This window comes from Dipteris shenzhenensis, chromosome 20, assembly GCF_047967505.1.
Source record: "Dipteris shenzhenensis isolate YYH24624 ecotype China chromosome 20, Dip_SZ_1.0, whole genome shotgun sequence".
In the NCBI taxonomy this organism is placed as follows: Eukaryota; Viridiplantae; Streptophyta; class Polypodiopsida; order Gleicheniales; family Dipteridaceae; genus Dipteris; species Dipteris shenzhenensis.
Window position 1 is genome coordinate 29,145,698 of NC_141615.1, and position 15,084 is coordinate 29,160,781.

Below are 15,084 nucleotides of genomic sequence, written 5' to 3' on the forward strand. Positions count from 1 at the left end.
AAACGCATATTCAAGATATTGCTGATGCCTGCTTGGATATTATTTGGGATACAATACAGGTTGAGAAGCCTCTCCGACCACAGCATTATACTGAAAGAATAAACGTTACGATGCAGAATGCAACAAGCAGCTCCTCAATGATAGATGCAGTGTAATCTTTTCTTCATAGCCATAGGTCCCCCCCTCCCCCCCCCAAAAAAAAAAAAACAAACAAACAAACAAAAAAAGCAAAAAAAGGAACAAGGAAATAGAAGGTACGTGTGAATATAGATGCATATACAACATGCAGAAAGCTCTTTCTGATAGGAGCTTTGCATCATACCCTGCCTATCCAAAAACCATGAAATCCAAAATAGCATAACATCCATAAAGAACTCATAATCTTCCTTCTATGCTCCTCCAGCTCTGAAATATCCGATTATGCGGCTTGCACCTGTTCTGAAGTCTTGAGCCAAAGATGGCGACCTAAAGCAGAAGCCTCATGAACTGCAATGTAAGACGCATTTAACCTGCATCAATTGGAAACTGTGTGATCAAATAGCACAGACAACTATTGTAACATGTCATTCAAGTCTAGCCTTCAACTTACTTGTCAATATCAGGTGGAGCGAGGGGATCATAGATTTCCTCCTCTTGGTCAACTGAGGGAACCATACCATGGTGCGAAGCAGTTCCTGATACAGCCTGAGCTTCCATCTGCACCAAATACCATTTTAAAAAATATATATTTATTTCGCAGAAGGCGCCATGATAACAACAATCAAAATACTACCATACTAGCACAAAATCCTATTATCCTTTACGACAAAGTTGCACATAGCACTTCACATGGACGTGTCCATAGTTTTTAACTTGATCCTTCAAAGGGTATTCCATCTTGACATTAGTCTATTCGCTTATCTCTACCCTATAACTCCAACAACAAAGAAATAACAATGGCATGCTTTGTTAATTGGCCCAACAAGCAACTGTTAACCAAATGTGTCTTCATGAATCTGAGCCCAATTCATCCTATAACAGAAGAACAACCGATGCAGTTAACCACAAGCATCCATTTACTATCCGAAAAATGCCATACAATCATAAGAAAGCACCCTATGCTTACACCAAGCACATAATTCAAAGAAAGAAATAGCACCTGCTGAGGGTAATTCTCGTTTCCTCCATATGCATAACCATACGATCCTGCATCTTGAGGATTAGCTGCATATCCATAGTTGTCATATCCTTGGCCATAGCCATAGTAGCCGGCATTCCACTGGTTTGGATCAGGCTGTGCTTGGCCCCAAGCATTGGGAGTCTACATTAAACACATGTAAGGCACACAAGAGATAATGTAAAAGATAGAAGACTGATGTCTTCTAAATCCGACTGATTATTGACAAAAAGTGCACCTCAGGATAGACCTGCTTATTTCCAAGACTTCTGCCCCAAGACAACCGGATCGCTTGCTGACCAATTACTGTTCCATGCAGCCTTTGCAAGGCTTCCTCAGCACAAGACCTGGAAGGCAGACACAAAACTTAAGCTTCAGAACAAGATTAAAAAAAGATAAATTTTCTTTTTCTATCACACGTGCATATACATATATGTATCTCTACACCTATGCCGCCGTGTGTGCATGGGCGTGCGTGCGGGCGTGCGCGCACGTGTGTGAGCGCGCGCACATGTATATTTATATATCTATGGACACTAATGAGCACACACGAGCACATACATACATACATTTGTTTGCTTATTTATTTACGTGTGCGCACGAACGAGTATGTTCTATTGATAAATATATATTATAAATGATACCATGACCTTCACTTCCAAAAAGGGAAAAAAAAATTAGTTTGGTTTCAACCTTATGGGAAGGTTGAAAACCATGACGTCCATCAACCTAAACACATGTTCACATATACACACATATGAGCATGTTCAAAAAAAGTGATGTGGAGGTAGTTCACTAAATAATGCTCATGGTACATTTGGGTTAGGATTAATTAAAGGATTAGTAGGTAGACCTAAGGTCCTAGGTTAGGGACCTTAGGTTAGGACATCCTTCTTGTTATGTCATGGATAGGGTTTGAATTTTAAGGGCCGCAAGATCCACCAAGCCCCACCTACATCCATCATGGATAAAGGGGATGAGTGCCAGGAGAGACCCACCCATGGATACTATGAGATTCAAAGAAGGTATCACTAGCTTTTCACCCATGGATATCTGAATATGAGCAAAGTGATTGATGACCTAGACCAAAGACGTAATGCACGTTTCATACATGGGGTCACCTGACTCAAGCCTAGACTCACAAGACTCGCCAAGGAGCATGGCCCCAAATAGCAGGAGATCACAGATGACTTTTCCACAAGAGAAGGCGAGGTTAAGACACATCTACATTGAGATTATAAATTTAAGGCATGTCAAGTTAGGAGGCTACCACACGAGCACCCATCCATTCGTGGTAGCATGATTGCGGCATCTCAACAATAGGCTACATCACACCAACCACGAGAAAACCCTACAGAGAGAGTCAAGGATGCAAGTGACAGGTCTTGTACTTATTCCAAAGACACCAAGACTCCCCGTGGGACCAGAGTCAGGCCCACACAAAGTTCAAGCTACTTATGGCAAAAACATGACAAGACAAAGACGATTCACGATCCCTCGATCCCCTACCTTCACATCAAAGACTTTTGGCTCATGGTGCACCCCTTTATGCCAGGAGCAGCAGACCACTCATATATCCTTTGACTTGACCCTTTCCCAACCCTTACAAGATTTCCACAGGTCTTGCCTCCACATCTATGATAGCTAGACACATTTACTAGACCGCATCTATGATCATTCACTAGACCGCATCTATGATAGCTATCTTGCCAATTTCTTAGAGCACATAGATGAGAAACCTGACATAGATTCAAAAGCTCACCAACACAATCTACATCGCAGCACAACACTCCTTTCCATACACAATTAAAACATTGGAAAGTCACCTGCAAGGTTAGAATAGTTAGTACGATGACCACATCAACTGCTTAGTCAAAACCACTTAGACAATGTTGGCGCTCTAAGACCAACCAAGGACACCCTACTCAACATCAAACTAGAAAAGAGTAATTGTAGTTTACAGTAGAATTCCAAAGAATTTTGGATGAACTTGTTGGAGAAGAGATCCATGTTCTATAAAGAATTATAGAACCCTAGCCTTTAGGAAGCTTACATGGATACACTCTATGATGTTCCTAACCAACCCATGGACATCCCTCACCCCACCACATCCACGCTCTTCACTACAACCCGCCTAAAAGAAGCCATCAAGAGTCTCCAGAATGGTAAAGCCAAGGATCAACAAGACCTCCAAGAAGAAGAGCTAACCCACAAGTGAGAGGTACTTGCTACGATCCTAGCCAAAATGTTCAATGAAGTCTTTTCCACGTGCCTTTCAAGCTCTTGGACCGCACACACCATCATACCCATTCAACAAAGTAGAGGATCCCATGCAACTACCAGACTATCATGCTGAGAGCATAGGCTAACACGTTACGCTATAGGACAAGTAGGTTTTAGATGGGATCGCTCCACACTAGACCACTTCTTAACTTAGAGAACCATAATAGAGGATCTCAGATTCCAAAAACAAAGAGTATGATGTTGCTTTCTCAACTTTCGAAAGGCATTCCACTCTATGTCTCAAGCTCAACTCATCACACAACTTTGAACTTTCAGTATTTGGGAGGTCATAGCTTTGCATGAGAGGATTATAAGCAATGTGCGAGGACGTGAACTACACCATTGAGTGATGCAAGGTTGTTGCACCTCCCCACCCTCTTTAGACTTTACATGGATGAGCTAGCCTCCTTGTGGATACAATTGGAGGTTGAGGATCGACTCGCACATAGCTTTGCATGAGAGGATTACAAGCAATGTGCGAGGACGTGAACAACACCATTGAGTGACGCAAGGTTGTTGCACCTCCCCACCCTCTTTAGACTTTACATGGATGAGTTGGCCTCGTTGTGGATACAATTGGAGGTTGAGGATTGACTCACACAATCAATTATACTCATATATAAATGATGTGCTGCTGATACCAGACACAGCACAGGGTTACATATGCATCTCACAGCTCTACAAGTTTTTGTGAGGGCCGTGACATGAAGGTCGACTTAGTAAGATGAAGGTTATGATCTTCAACACTAACAAGGCTCAGCTCTAACAAGAGGCCTTCACATTTGGAGAGGGGTAGGCAAAGATAGATAGGCCTTTCGTATACTGGGGGTGCATTTTCACAAGCCCCAAGTTTACCATAAAACCAACAACACATGCATGACTGACCGAGGGACGTTCCTCCTTGTCAGGGCTACAATGATCCAAGCACATTTCCAACATGTGTACATAAAGTCACTCCTCGTTGACTCTATTGCTGACCAACAGCTTTATATGCAGATGGATTTTGGGTGGATCTCCGAGCAAGAGACGGATGAGTGGACTTAGATTTGAGAGGCTAAAGGTAACAATTTCATCTTGCATGATTTGAGGGAAGCAATGTATCTTACATGACATCATCCTAGCAAATTTGCAGCCAGACCTCTCCGCATAACCCCTCATTCTAGATCATTACATACCTAGAATAGACAGTTTCAATGGACGGATGCAAGTCAACTAAGACTACCATGGAGAGACATCTCATCATCAATGCAGCTTGCCACTTAGGGAGATGAACAAATAAAGTATGCACAAGCATCCACATGGTTTTGATTGTAGGGCGTGTCTATGGTAAAACTACCCCCACACCAACATTCTCTAGATGCCGCTAATTTGGGCTTGAATCAACAGGAGATTCATCAGATTTTTTTGGGCCTTCAGTAGCCCCCCGCCCTACCTACCTCCCTTGTTGGAAAGGTCGCCCCATCTGTAAGCCCCAAATGAGGAGAGCATGGGGGAAGGAGACCTAGGGCAAGATCTGCCCAAAGAAGAGACAAAGGTGGAGAGGGGGCTGCCAAATGGGCAGCACCTCACAGAGAAAGAGAAGAGACTGCCATGTGGGCAGCAAGCCAAAGCACATACCTAGAGGTACAAAAACGACCTGGAGCAAGGTCTCTGGGCTGAATGGGTCTGCAGCAGACAAGGAGGCTGATAGCGCAACAGTACAGACCTGTACAGAGGGCTTGGAGCAGATGCAGAGGACCATGATGCTGGAACAGAGGCGCAATGCAGACGACATTAGGAGCAGGATGGTTTGGGTGCCGGCAAAAGACCTACAGACAAGTCGGCCTGAATAGGGAGCTGGTTGGGCTGGGAATAGCCAGCCAACCATGCCCATTTATAGGCTGGGTGCTGGGCTAGGCCATGCATGGAAGTGGCAAAGGCCCTAGTAATGTGAGCCCCTCAGGGGCAGTTGTCCAGCAGGCTGGTCAGCCTGTTTGGGTAGGCCAGAATCAACCTGCTGGTCGGTTTTCTTGAGCAGGGCTTTTGCCCTATAAATAGAGGCACTTGGGCCTCATAACATCATTCACTTGGAGCAGCAGTTGGAAAGCAGACACCAGCAGCAGTAAGCCCACCCTCGGACCTACACACAAGAGGAGGAGGCTCTGACATAGGGCTGCAGACTGAGCTCAAGGTGCCGCCCACCTAGGCTGGCTTCCGGACAAGGTGGAAGGGCTCTGGAGAGAGTCTACATACACTCGAGGTGGAGCACGCGGACTCAGGGTTCTAGAGGAGACTAGAAGATAGAGAAGGACCTTTTGGTAAGATCAGAGTACCACACCTTGGTGGGACTCTGGATCTAACTCTTGTATCGTGTCCATAGCTTTGGACGGAAATATATTGTTTTGGTGGATTCTATATCTGGCTTTGTCTACTATATATTTCCTGATCTGCACATATGTGAAGCACATTAAGTAAAGAAGTTTGTGATTCCACTCCCCACACACACTGTGTGAGCTCCTAGGCTATTCTATCAGTCTTTTGCTGTGCGTACCCTTTGTTGGTTGATTTCTAACATTCCTCCCCCCCCCCTTCTCTCTCTCTCTCTCTCTCTCTCTCTCTCTCTCTCTCTCTGACTCTGACTCTGACTCCTCACTCTCAGTCCACCTAGCTCCCCCTCAACCCGCCTAGCTCTCCCTCAGCCCCACACTTGCTTTCACAGTTCTATGCGCGCCAGTAAAGCAGCTCCCACAACTCGTGGCAGTCCTAGGCGACTCCAGGCCGTGGCAGTTCCAACTCCAAGCCACTCCATCTAGTAAGCAGATCGCGCTGCAGATCTATCATTAGATCGTGGCAACTCTGGGCAACTCCAAGCAGCACACAAGACGCGTGCAGGTTTAACTTCAGTTCGTAGCAGAAGGCTAGTTCGTCGAAGTAACTCTCAGTTCAGTTTTCATCTCACAGCAGTAGCAGGTTCAGTTTCTTAAGCCCCACTTCAGGTTGGGCTGAACCCTCGAGTCCAACTCGGGGGTTAACTACAGCAGATAGGTTTTTCAGCTTATGCATATTACATGAAGACGCCCAAGTGGCTACCAGGTCTGCTTGCTTAACGCTTGCAGCTTTTTCCCTGACTCCTCCGTATGCAAAGACATATCAAAGGATGAGACTATTTCAGATCCACAGGAGAGTATTTATTACCTAGCACATGAAGTTCAAAAACTCCAGCTCCGACTTGCAGCTCTAGAAAGGAACGTTCAGGATATGGAGGACAATGGAAAGCAGAAAGTCATCCATGAGGTACTACACAAATGTAATGCATCTCCACCAGCACCACAGCTGCTTTCTGAAGTGCAGGAAATGGTCACCGCTCAGGTGAAACTAATGAAAGAAGAGATGATTGTTGATGTATATAGCAAAGTCAACAAAGCTGATCTTTACATGGAAGTGAATGAGCAGAAGCCAGAGAAACTAACAAGCTGATTTATGCGTGGGGGGATTACCAAATGGCTGTCTTGGCATTACGCGAATACACAAAAGATACAGTCAATTGCCTCAATAAGAAGATACCACAAGTGGAATGGTATCCAGATGCTATTTGGAATATCCAGCAAAAGGGAACACAGATACAAATCTCTCAAAGTGACAAGGCAGCAAGGATTAAAATTCTCTGAAAAACACACAAGCTGAAGGGCACGAAGATACGGAAATTTAAGGAGCCCACTCTGACTCAGCTCAAGCAAAGAGCCACTGAACTTATCAAATTGAAAGAAGCCAAGAAAGCAGGAAAATGGGTGGTCTACTAGGAAGACAAGCATTGATTAGCGAATTCAAATCTAAGTCCAAAGACTCTCAGTCTTAAATTATGTAATGAAGGTCACGCTATGACAGTACGAGAGAGAGAGAGAGAGAGAGACACACACACACACACACACACACACACACACAAAATGTGTGATCCCCTCTCCTCGGAGATGATGTAGTTTCTTTTTTATGTGTACCTTGTCCCATAGGCCCATGAGGCCTTCTACAAATGTTAATAGATCTCTTTCTCTCTCAACAGTCAACCTTGGGAAGACCAAGGTCATGATCTTCAACACCTCACGTGCAGTACTAAGGTAAGCCAGTAGATATAGTGCAGTCCTACACATACTTGGGAGCAATCTTTACAGGGCCAATTTATAGAATGGTAGATGCGGCCAGAGCACAACTCACATGTGGACAAGGAGCTTTGGCCCGACTAGAGAGCTAGTGCTTTTAGGGGCACTTTCAAGACCCGCCAACGAAGGGCTAGCTTTTCAACACCCTAGTGAGGCTGATTGCCATGTACCTAGCACCTTTCCGGGGGAGCTACCTTTCAGCGACAGAGCGGAAGAGATTTGAGCAGCTACAAGTGATAATGGGTTCCAGAATGATTCAGAGTAAGCCCTTAATCCCACATCAGATAGTGCAGGCAAAGTTTGCCATGACACCTCTCCAGATCGATGCCTTATTCCAAACAGTGACTTACCTCGACAAGGTGTAGGCCTTACCTCATTGAGACTACCGAGGCTAGCACTACACTCTTCCATACGACTAGCAGACAGCAGAGATGATACATGGTATGCATGCGTATCCACATGGTTTGCCAGACATGGTATCCAGATGGACCGATTGCCTAGTACAGCATGTATGCACCACCCGAGTTGATCCCTCGAAATGAGATTAACCATATCATACGGCTAGACCTCCTCCAACTCTGTACATCTCGGACTTGGGGGGGAAGGGGTTTCCCACCAAGATCCAGTTTTATCGTGATCATTTCCTAATAGTATCGGAGGATCGACTCATCATCAGACCAATATCTCGAGGATAGAGGAGTCGCACATGCATTGAGGATTGCTAGTGGCAAATGCCGGTCTCGTCACATCAATTGGGGATCGAGGCAAGGAGAGATGCGGGCATACCTAGAGAGCAGCGAATGTGCAGGTCATGCACACTTGAGAAGGTCGAGACAGAGGTGCATTTCTTATGTGTCTGCCCAATCTACTATGAGATCCGGGAACGCTATCACTGCCTCTTTCAAGAGGGGCATGGCTTTGGCCCACTCTCTCGCCTAAATCCACTTCCATGATCAAGTTTGCATTGGGTTCTACCTAATCGAGATGCGGACACAAAGAGACTACTACAACAAATCAGACAATAGAAGGATTGATAGCACCACAGGAGGCTGAGCCTAACCGATCACAACGACATGTCACATATTTCTATACTTTCGAGTCTGCTCTCGGCCATAGAGGGATCGAGGTCTGACCCATGTCTGCTCTCCTTAGAGAGACAACCCGAGACTCTCTATCACAGGGACGTGAAAAGTGATGTAAAGTATCTTTGTAACTCAACCTATGCTTAGCCCGAGGTTAATCATGGTTAAGTCTTGTAATGGTTTGGCCGTGAGGGATTGGCTACAGGAAGTGCACACTTCTTAGAAGTTCCTAGAGGCAAAGTCTAGGTGCACCACTAGGTCCTAGGGACAAGGCAAAGGCTTTAAAAGAGGGGTCTAAAAGTTGGGCCCAAGGACAACCAACGTTATCCTCGGTATGGGGGTTAGGACTTTAATGAGGGGCAAATGGCAAGGAGCTTCCATGTGTATGCATGCCCTTCCCCCCCCCTTCCATCTCTCTTCCCTCACTCTCCCAGCGATGCTAGACGTTTTCAGTTATTTTATGAGCTGTTTGAGCTGTTTCAAGCCTGTTTTCAGTGGTTTAAAGCTTGTTTTGGCTGTTCCAAGGCTAGTACGCACTCCTAAGAAGTGCTAGAAGTCATTTTTTAACTTTTTGAAAATTTTCGTACGGATTGTATGGGCATCCGTACGGACGGGTACAGCCGCCTCCAGCAAGTGCCCAAGGTTGTCTTTTGTTGTGCTAGATCTTTCTGCACGTGTTTCTGGATGCGTGGTGGATTCTGGAGCTGTTCTGGACCAGTGCAAGTTGGAGGAGGAACTTTCCCTGTTGCTTTTGGCATGTGCTCTTAGGAGGACTCACGCACAGATCCCGAGGCAATCATTTCGAGACAGATATGTGGACCTTCTTTCCTCTACAGCTCTTTCTTGTTCACCCTCCGCTCTCTACCTTCATTTCTCTCTTCTCCTGATTACTGGAAGACACTTGCACCATGTGGGGAGTCTAGACAGAGGATAGGTGCGAGGAAGGAGCTCGCCCCACTACCACAGACAACGGGAATAGGTTCCAGGTTCTGTTTTTCCTTGTTCTTTCTTGTTTTCAGCTTTTTGCAGTGCATGCGTGTTGTTTGCAGTCCTTTCAGGACTCCTATAGGTTCTAGCAAGCACCCAGAGGCAAGGGTGCTCCTATGGAAGGCCTAGGGACTGTGGATGCATGTGATAGCCTTGAAGCTACCTTGAGCTCAGTTTGTCAGAGGTATGGATGCCTGAGTATGCCTTGCCAGTGGGAATTCTAATGGTGCACTTGGATTAGATGCCTTGAAGACAAGTAGAGGACTTGCAGAGGGGAACGGTGCAGGGTTGAACCCCTGTTGTAAAGCATTTCCATTCAGAAGCATTAAATAAATACCGTAAGGGGCGCCAAGGCATTTAGGGCCAGTGGGTGCACTATGTACTAGTTTCATTGAGCAGGGGCATTCTAGCCTCACCTTTGTTATTGTTGAAGTTTGTTTCTAAGTTGTGCTAAGTGATTGAAGTCACTGAAGCATGCATTGTGGCCATTTATGAAGTTTATGATTGAGTAGAAGAAGATCACTGCCCTTTTGTTTATCGAAGGCCGGTTTCACTCTCTCTCTCTCTCTCTCTCTCTCTCTCTCTCTCTCCAACTCCCTGCCTAGCTCAGCCCGTAGCTTCTACCTATAGTTCCCGCCTTAGCCCATAGCTCCTGCTGTAGCTCTCGCCTGTAGATCCCACTTCAAACCCCACCTCAGCTCCACCTTGTAGTTGCCTAAGTGCCTCAACAAGGACCAGCCTCAAATCCATAGTTCACAGTTCGCCACACAATAGCAGCTCAGTTCAGGTCGGGGAGCTGCACGTAGGAGCCCCCAGCAGGGTCACGGGACAGGTCGCAGACAGACAGGTCAGGCTATACCTAAGTTAGGGCTGACCCCCAGCCCTGCTCAGGGGTTAAGAACAGCCCCTCTGAACCCTAGGGGTACTGTTTAAAGCTCAGCCAATATGGAGAAGCAGCAGCAACAAATCTCTGCTCTTGCCACCCCAACTCACCACCTTTTCCCCAACTCCCTCCCCTATGCATTGAATTACCAAAGGCAAAGAAGGAAACTCATGGGCATAAATCCAAAAGAACAAGTCTACTATATACAGTAGGAACTCAGACAGGTTAAGGCTAGACTTGCCTCCTTGGAAATGAAAGTTTGAAAACAAGGGAAAACAGGAAGTAATACAGGAAGTATTGCAGATACACAATGTAACAGCACCTGCACCACAGTTGGTGACCAAAGTCCAGGATATAGTTACAACTCAGATCAAATGAGCGAAGCATGAAATTACAGCAACAATCGACAATAAAATCAGCAAAAGCGACGTGTATGAAGAGGTACAAGAACAGGAAAAAGGGCTGCTAATACCCGATGTCTACACATAGGAGGATTGCCCAAGGATGGGCATGATGGGAGCATGACACAAAAGATTCATCATATTATAGCAGCAACCCCCCAGATTGAGTGGGACTCAAAGGATATAGTCTGCATTTCCAACAGGGGACACAAGACAAATTGGTTCTCAATGATAAGATGGCAAGAAGCAAGGTTCTCAAGCAAACCAATAAGCTTAGAGGCACCAAGATATGGATCTTGGAGGAGCTCACCCCAAGTCAACTCAAAGTGAAAGCCATAAAAGTGACCAAAGTGAAGGACGCTCGCAAGGCAGGAAAATGGGCTGTTTACGGAGATGGAAAAGCACTTATCAGAGACTTAAAATCCAAACCCAAAGACTCTCAGTCTTAAACTGATGTAATGCAAGCTGATTACTTTCATAGTAGATCATAGCTAACCTATAATACCTTTGGGGATGCTGATGTACTCCCAAGAGACTCTCAGTCAATAACTGTTGTTGGTGTTCATCCTTTTTTGGTTTGTACTTTGTCTCGTAGGCCCACAAGGCCTAAAGTTAATCTCTCTCTCTCTCTCTCTCTCTCTCTCTCTCTCTCTCTCTCTCTACATGGGCCCGTGAGGCCTCCCAAGGACGTTAATCTCTCTCTCTCTCTCTCTCTCTCTCTCTCTCTCACACACACACACACAACACATGCACTTTTTTGGGTGAAATCACACAACACGCACGTGTGCACACACACACAAACACACAGAGCAAGGATTTGGGAAGTAAGCCCAACTGGTGGAATAGATATGGAGCTCACAAAATTATCGGATACTGGGCCTATCAAAATATCAAATATCAAAGAGATGTGCACCATCCAAAAGATTTGGAAAAACATTAAAGTATACTCGAGTACCCAAAAAAGCTCCTGGAAAGGGCCCGTAACCTGCTCAGATCATCCCCAAACTCATAGATATACACAACATAAAGCTCCAGTTGTAACTCAGAATAATAGTTCTTTCAGCTGTCCAATAGATGCTGTTGGGCCTCTAGTGGATACCCCCCTTCTCTCTCTCTCTCTCTCTCTCTCTCTCTCTCTCTCTGTGGCACACAAACACTGCTTGTCTGTGTCTGTTTCATTCTGCCTAGCTCTGCCAAGAAAATCATCCTGTCTCAATCCTCCCTCCCTCTTTCGCTCAGACCACCTGAAAATTCAGGTCCTCACATTCCTCATCCTTGTTCTATGAACCTCTCATTCCAAAGCAAAGAAACCACTTTGAAGAGTTATATACATGTAATTCTATCCATCTCTCAATTCATAAGCATTTGGCATCTCTCCCCCAATACCCATTCCCATTTCTGTTTGGGTTCCCATTTCCAAATTTTGGGCTTTGTCCCTGTTAGCATGCAATTATCCTTTGTATTGCTTTATGCACAGTCTCTCCTCCCCAAAGAAGCGAGACAGGTTAGTTGAAGCAAAAAAGTGGTAAGGTGATCAGAATTAGATACCTGTAGCTAAACTGCACAAAGCCACATCCTTTCCCATGGGGAATTTTGACGTATACCAATTCTCCAAATTGTCCAAAGACTTGTCGCAAATCTTCATCCGTTACATAAGGATCCAAACCACCAACAAAAATCTGCAAACAAGCGTTACACTGCTCACATCAAACGGCACTACAGAATTTAAAGCACTAGTGAGCTTCCACAATTCAAATGGAGATGTGACCACAAAGGGAACAAACGACAGGAAGAGGGCAAAAGAGAAGGGGAGAAAGCATGCACGATAGTTGTTCAGTCATGTTACATTAAACTCATCCATTCAAAAAATCTGTCAAAAAACTAGTGTTTAAGCTTCCTAAAGTCAATTAGATCAATTGTTATGCAGACGCAGTTTTAGTCAGTTAGCGACCTGTGCATACAGGCCAGAATCTAACCAAATACTATGGGATAGTTTGCCTGGGGTATTCTATGATTCTCCGATGATAGAACATACATGCATTTTATAGGGACCTTTACAAACTTTGAAATTTAGAGGCAACTGAGGGATTCCCCTCCATAAAGAAGATATCATATGTTTAGAATAGTTGGGCAAAGGGAGGATGCAACCAGCACGGTACACACTGCAAGAGACCTCAAGTTTGGGGTGGATAAATTCCAACTCGGAGATGCGTGGAGAGTGGGGAGGGATGATACATACAAGAAGCTGTTGGTGTACTGAAAGGAAAGCATGGAGTGAACACAAACTGAGAATTCTTGCTTATGGAATGAAGAAAGGTGAGGTCCTTAAGTAGGCACCTCTTACATGATCACTGACATCACTGATGACCTCTGAGCTCCACAATCATCTCCTCAATCTGCTCCTAGATTCTCTCAATCATCCTAGGTGGCTTCTATCACCACCTGACTGTGCTTATGGGCACCTAACTGTGCCTCTAGCACACACACATAGAAACCAAGGTGTGCCTGAGGCATACACCTTGAGATATCCCAACAAAACCCCCCCTCAAGGGAATGCCTCACGCTATGTCAAGGATACAGCTAGCACAAGGTGTCACATGCCATCTCATGGTGGTCATGGATCTATCAATGGCTAGGATCTCAAGCTAGCAAGGGTTCCCATGGGTGTAAGGTAAACAAAAGGAATACAAAAGACCTTCCAATGGTTATCTCCCCTCCATGTACATGCACACAATGTCTGCAGGAGGTACCATGGAGCAAAAACACATACACATGGCCTACATCATATGGTGACCAGAGGTGTTTACAAGATACACAATAGTTTATTTCATTCATTTTGGAGGACTATCCAGGCTGAGTACCTTGACTCAACAAAAAAGAGAGATCTGGAGCATACATGGAGCAAAAACACATACACATGGCCTACATCATATGGTGACCAGAGGTGTTTACAAAACACACAATAGTTTATTTCATTCATTTTGGAGGACTATCCAGGCTGAGTACCTTGACTCAACAAAAAAGAGAGATCTGGAGCATACATGGAGATGATTCAAAAAAGCATAATCTTCAAAGGATGCCGCATCTTGTGGAGGCACATCCACAAAAAGTAGATTGGCATTTTCTGACTTTGAAGTTGCTTCCTTTTTTGCTCTACAAAACTTTTCATGATGATTGTTTTTGCCACAGTGTTTGCATGGATTGATCTTGAAGCAGTCTTTTGAGAGGTAATTAGTCTTCCCACAATGATTGCAAGGTGAAAACTTGCCCTTCTGGATTTTTATGGCATAGGCTGTGTCATTGCCTCTCCAAAGTTCCATGTGCCTTTCTTCTTCTTGAAGAGCAGAGATAAGACCTTCAAGATTAGGATTAGGAAGATTTTTCAAAGTGGTAACAACATGATCATAATCTTCAGGCATACTCTTGAGCAATACTGCCATAGCATCATCTCTAGTGATAGGAGAGTTGATAGAAGCAAGTTGAGTCATGAGACTCCGCATGTAATTGACATGGGCAGCCAAAGGAGTGCCACTAACCATCTTCAATTCAAAGAAAGCAATCTTAAGTGAGAATTTTGAGATGTAAGAGCTAGCACCAAAAATAATATCAAGCTTCTGCCAAGCTTCTGAAGGAGACTCTAAGTCAGAGATGTGATGAATATAGTCATCTCCTAAAGCAAGAGCAATGATGCCATATGCTTTCTCCTCTCTAGCAGGATCTCTTGCCGGGCGTGTCGGAGCTGAGGATTCTCCAGCATTGGAAGCTGTTGAAGAAGAAGTTGAAGTCGACTTGACAAGCCCCCAGAGGTTTTCCCTCATAAATGCAAATTCATCTGCCATGTGTGGAAGCCCTTACCATTGAACTTATCTATATTCAATATGGTAGCCATGAGAGGATCTAACCCAGGAATTGGACAGTGTCCTCTCTCTTACAAGGCTAGAAAAACAACTGAAAAGCTTCAAAGTATAAGCATTTAATGTAGCAAAGACTTGTGACCAAATTTCAATCAATGATGCTTTCACTTACATGCTTCACAGAGGTGGCTAAATGAAAGTTTTCCAAGCAAATCTAGGTGTAACAACTCAAAGCAAAGCTGTAGCCACAGTTCTACTAATGTTATTTAACACTTTAAAACATTAGAAATGCTAAAGTAGCATCT

At 44.8% G+C, this 15,084-nt stretch overlaps 1 protein-coding gene across 2 annotated transcripts in view; it reads right to left on the minus strand.

The window, feature by feature from the left end:
- Window positions 1–212: 212 nt before the first annotated feature.
- Window positions 213–15,084, minus strand: part of LOC147889502 (polyadenylate-binding protein RBP47B'-like) — a 40,857-nt gene continuing 25,985 nt past the window's right edge. The window contains exons 4-8 of one of the 2 annotated variants that reach the window (XM_087391186.1): window positions 12,474–12,604; window positions 1,395–1,503; window positions 1,139–1,300; window positions 590–696; window positions 213–509 (exon numbers count right to left, since the gene is read on the minus strand). In XM_087391186.1, the coding sequence (XP_087247312.1) occupies window positions 419–509; window positions 590–696; window positions 1,139–1,300; window positions 1,395–1,503; window positions 12,474–12,604 (600 nt within the window). In that variant the 3' untranslated portion in view covers window positions 213–418. The remainder of the gene's footprint in view (window positions 510–589; window positions 697–1,138; window positions 1,301–1,394; window positions 1,504–12,473; window positions 12,605–15,084) is intronic. The other variant, XM_087391187.1, reaches the window with a different exon arrangement.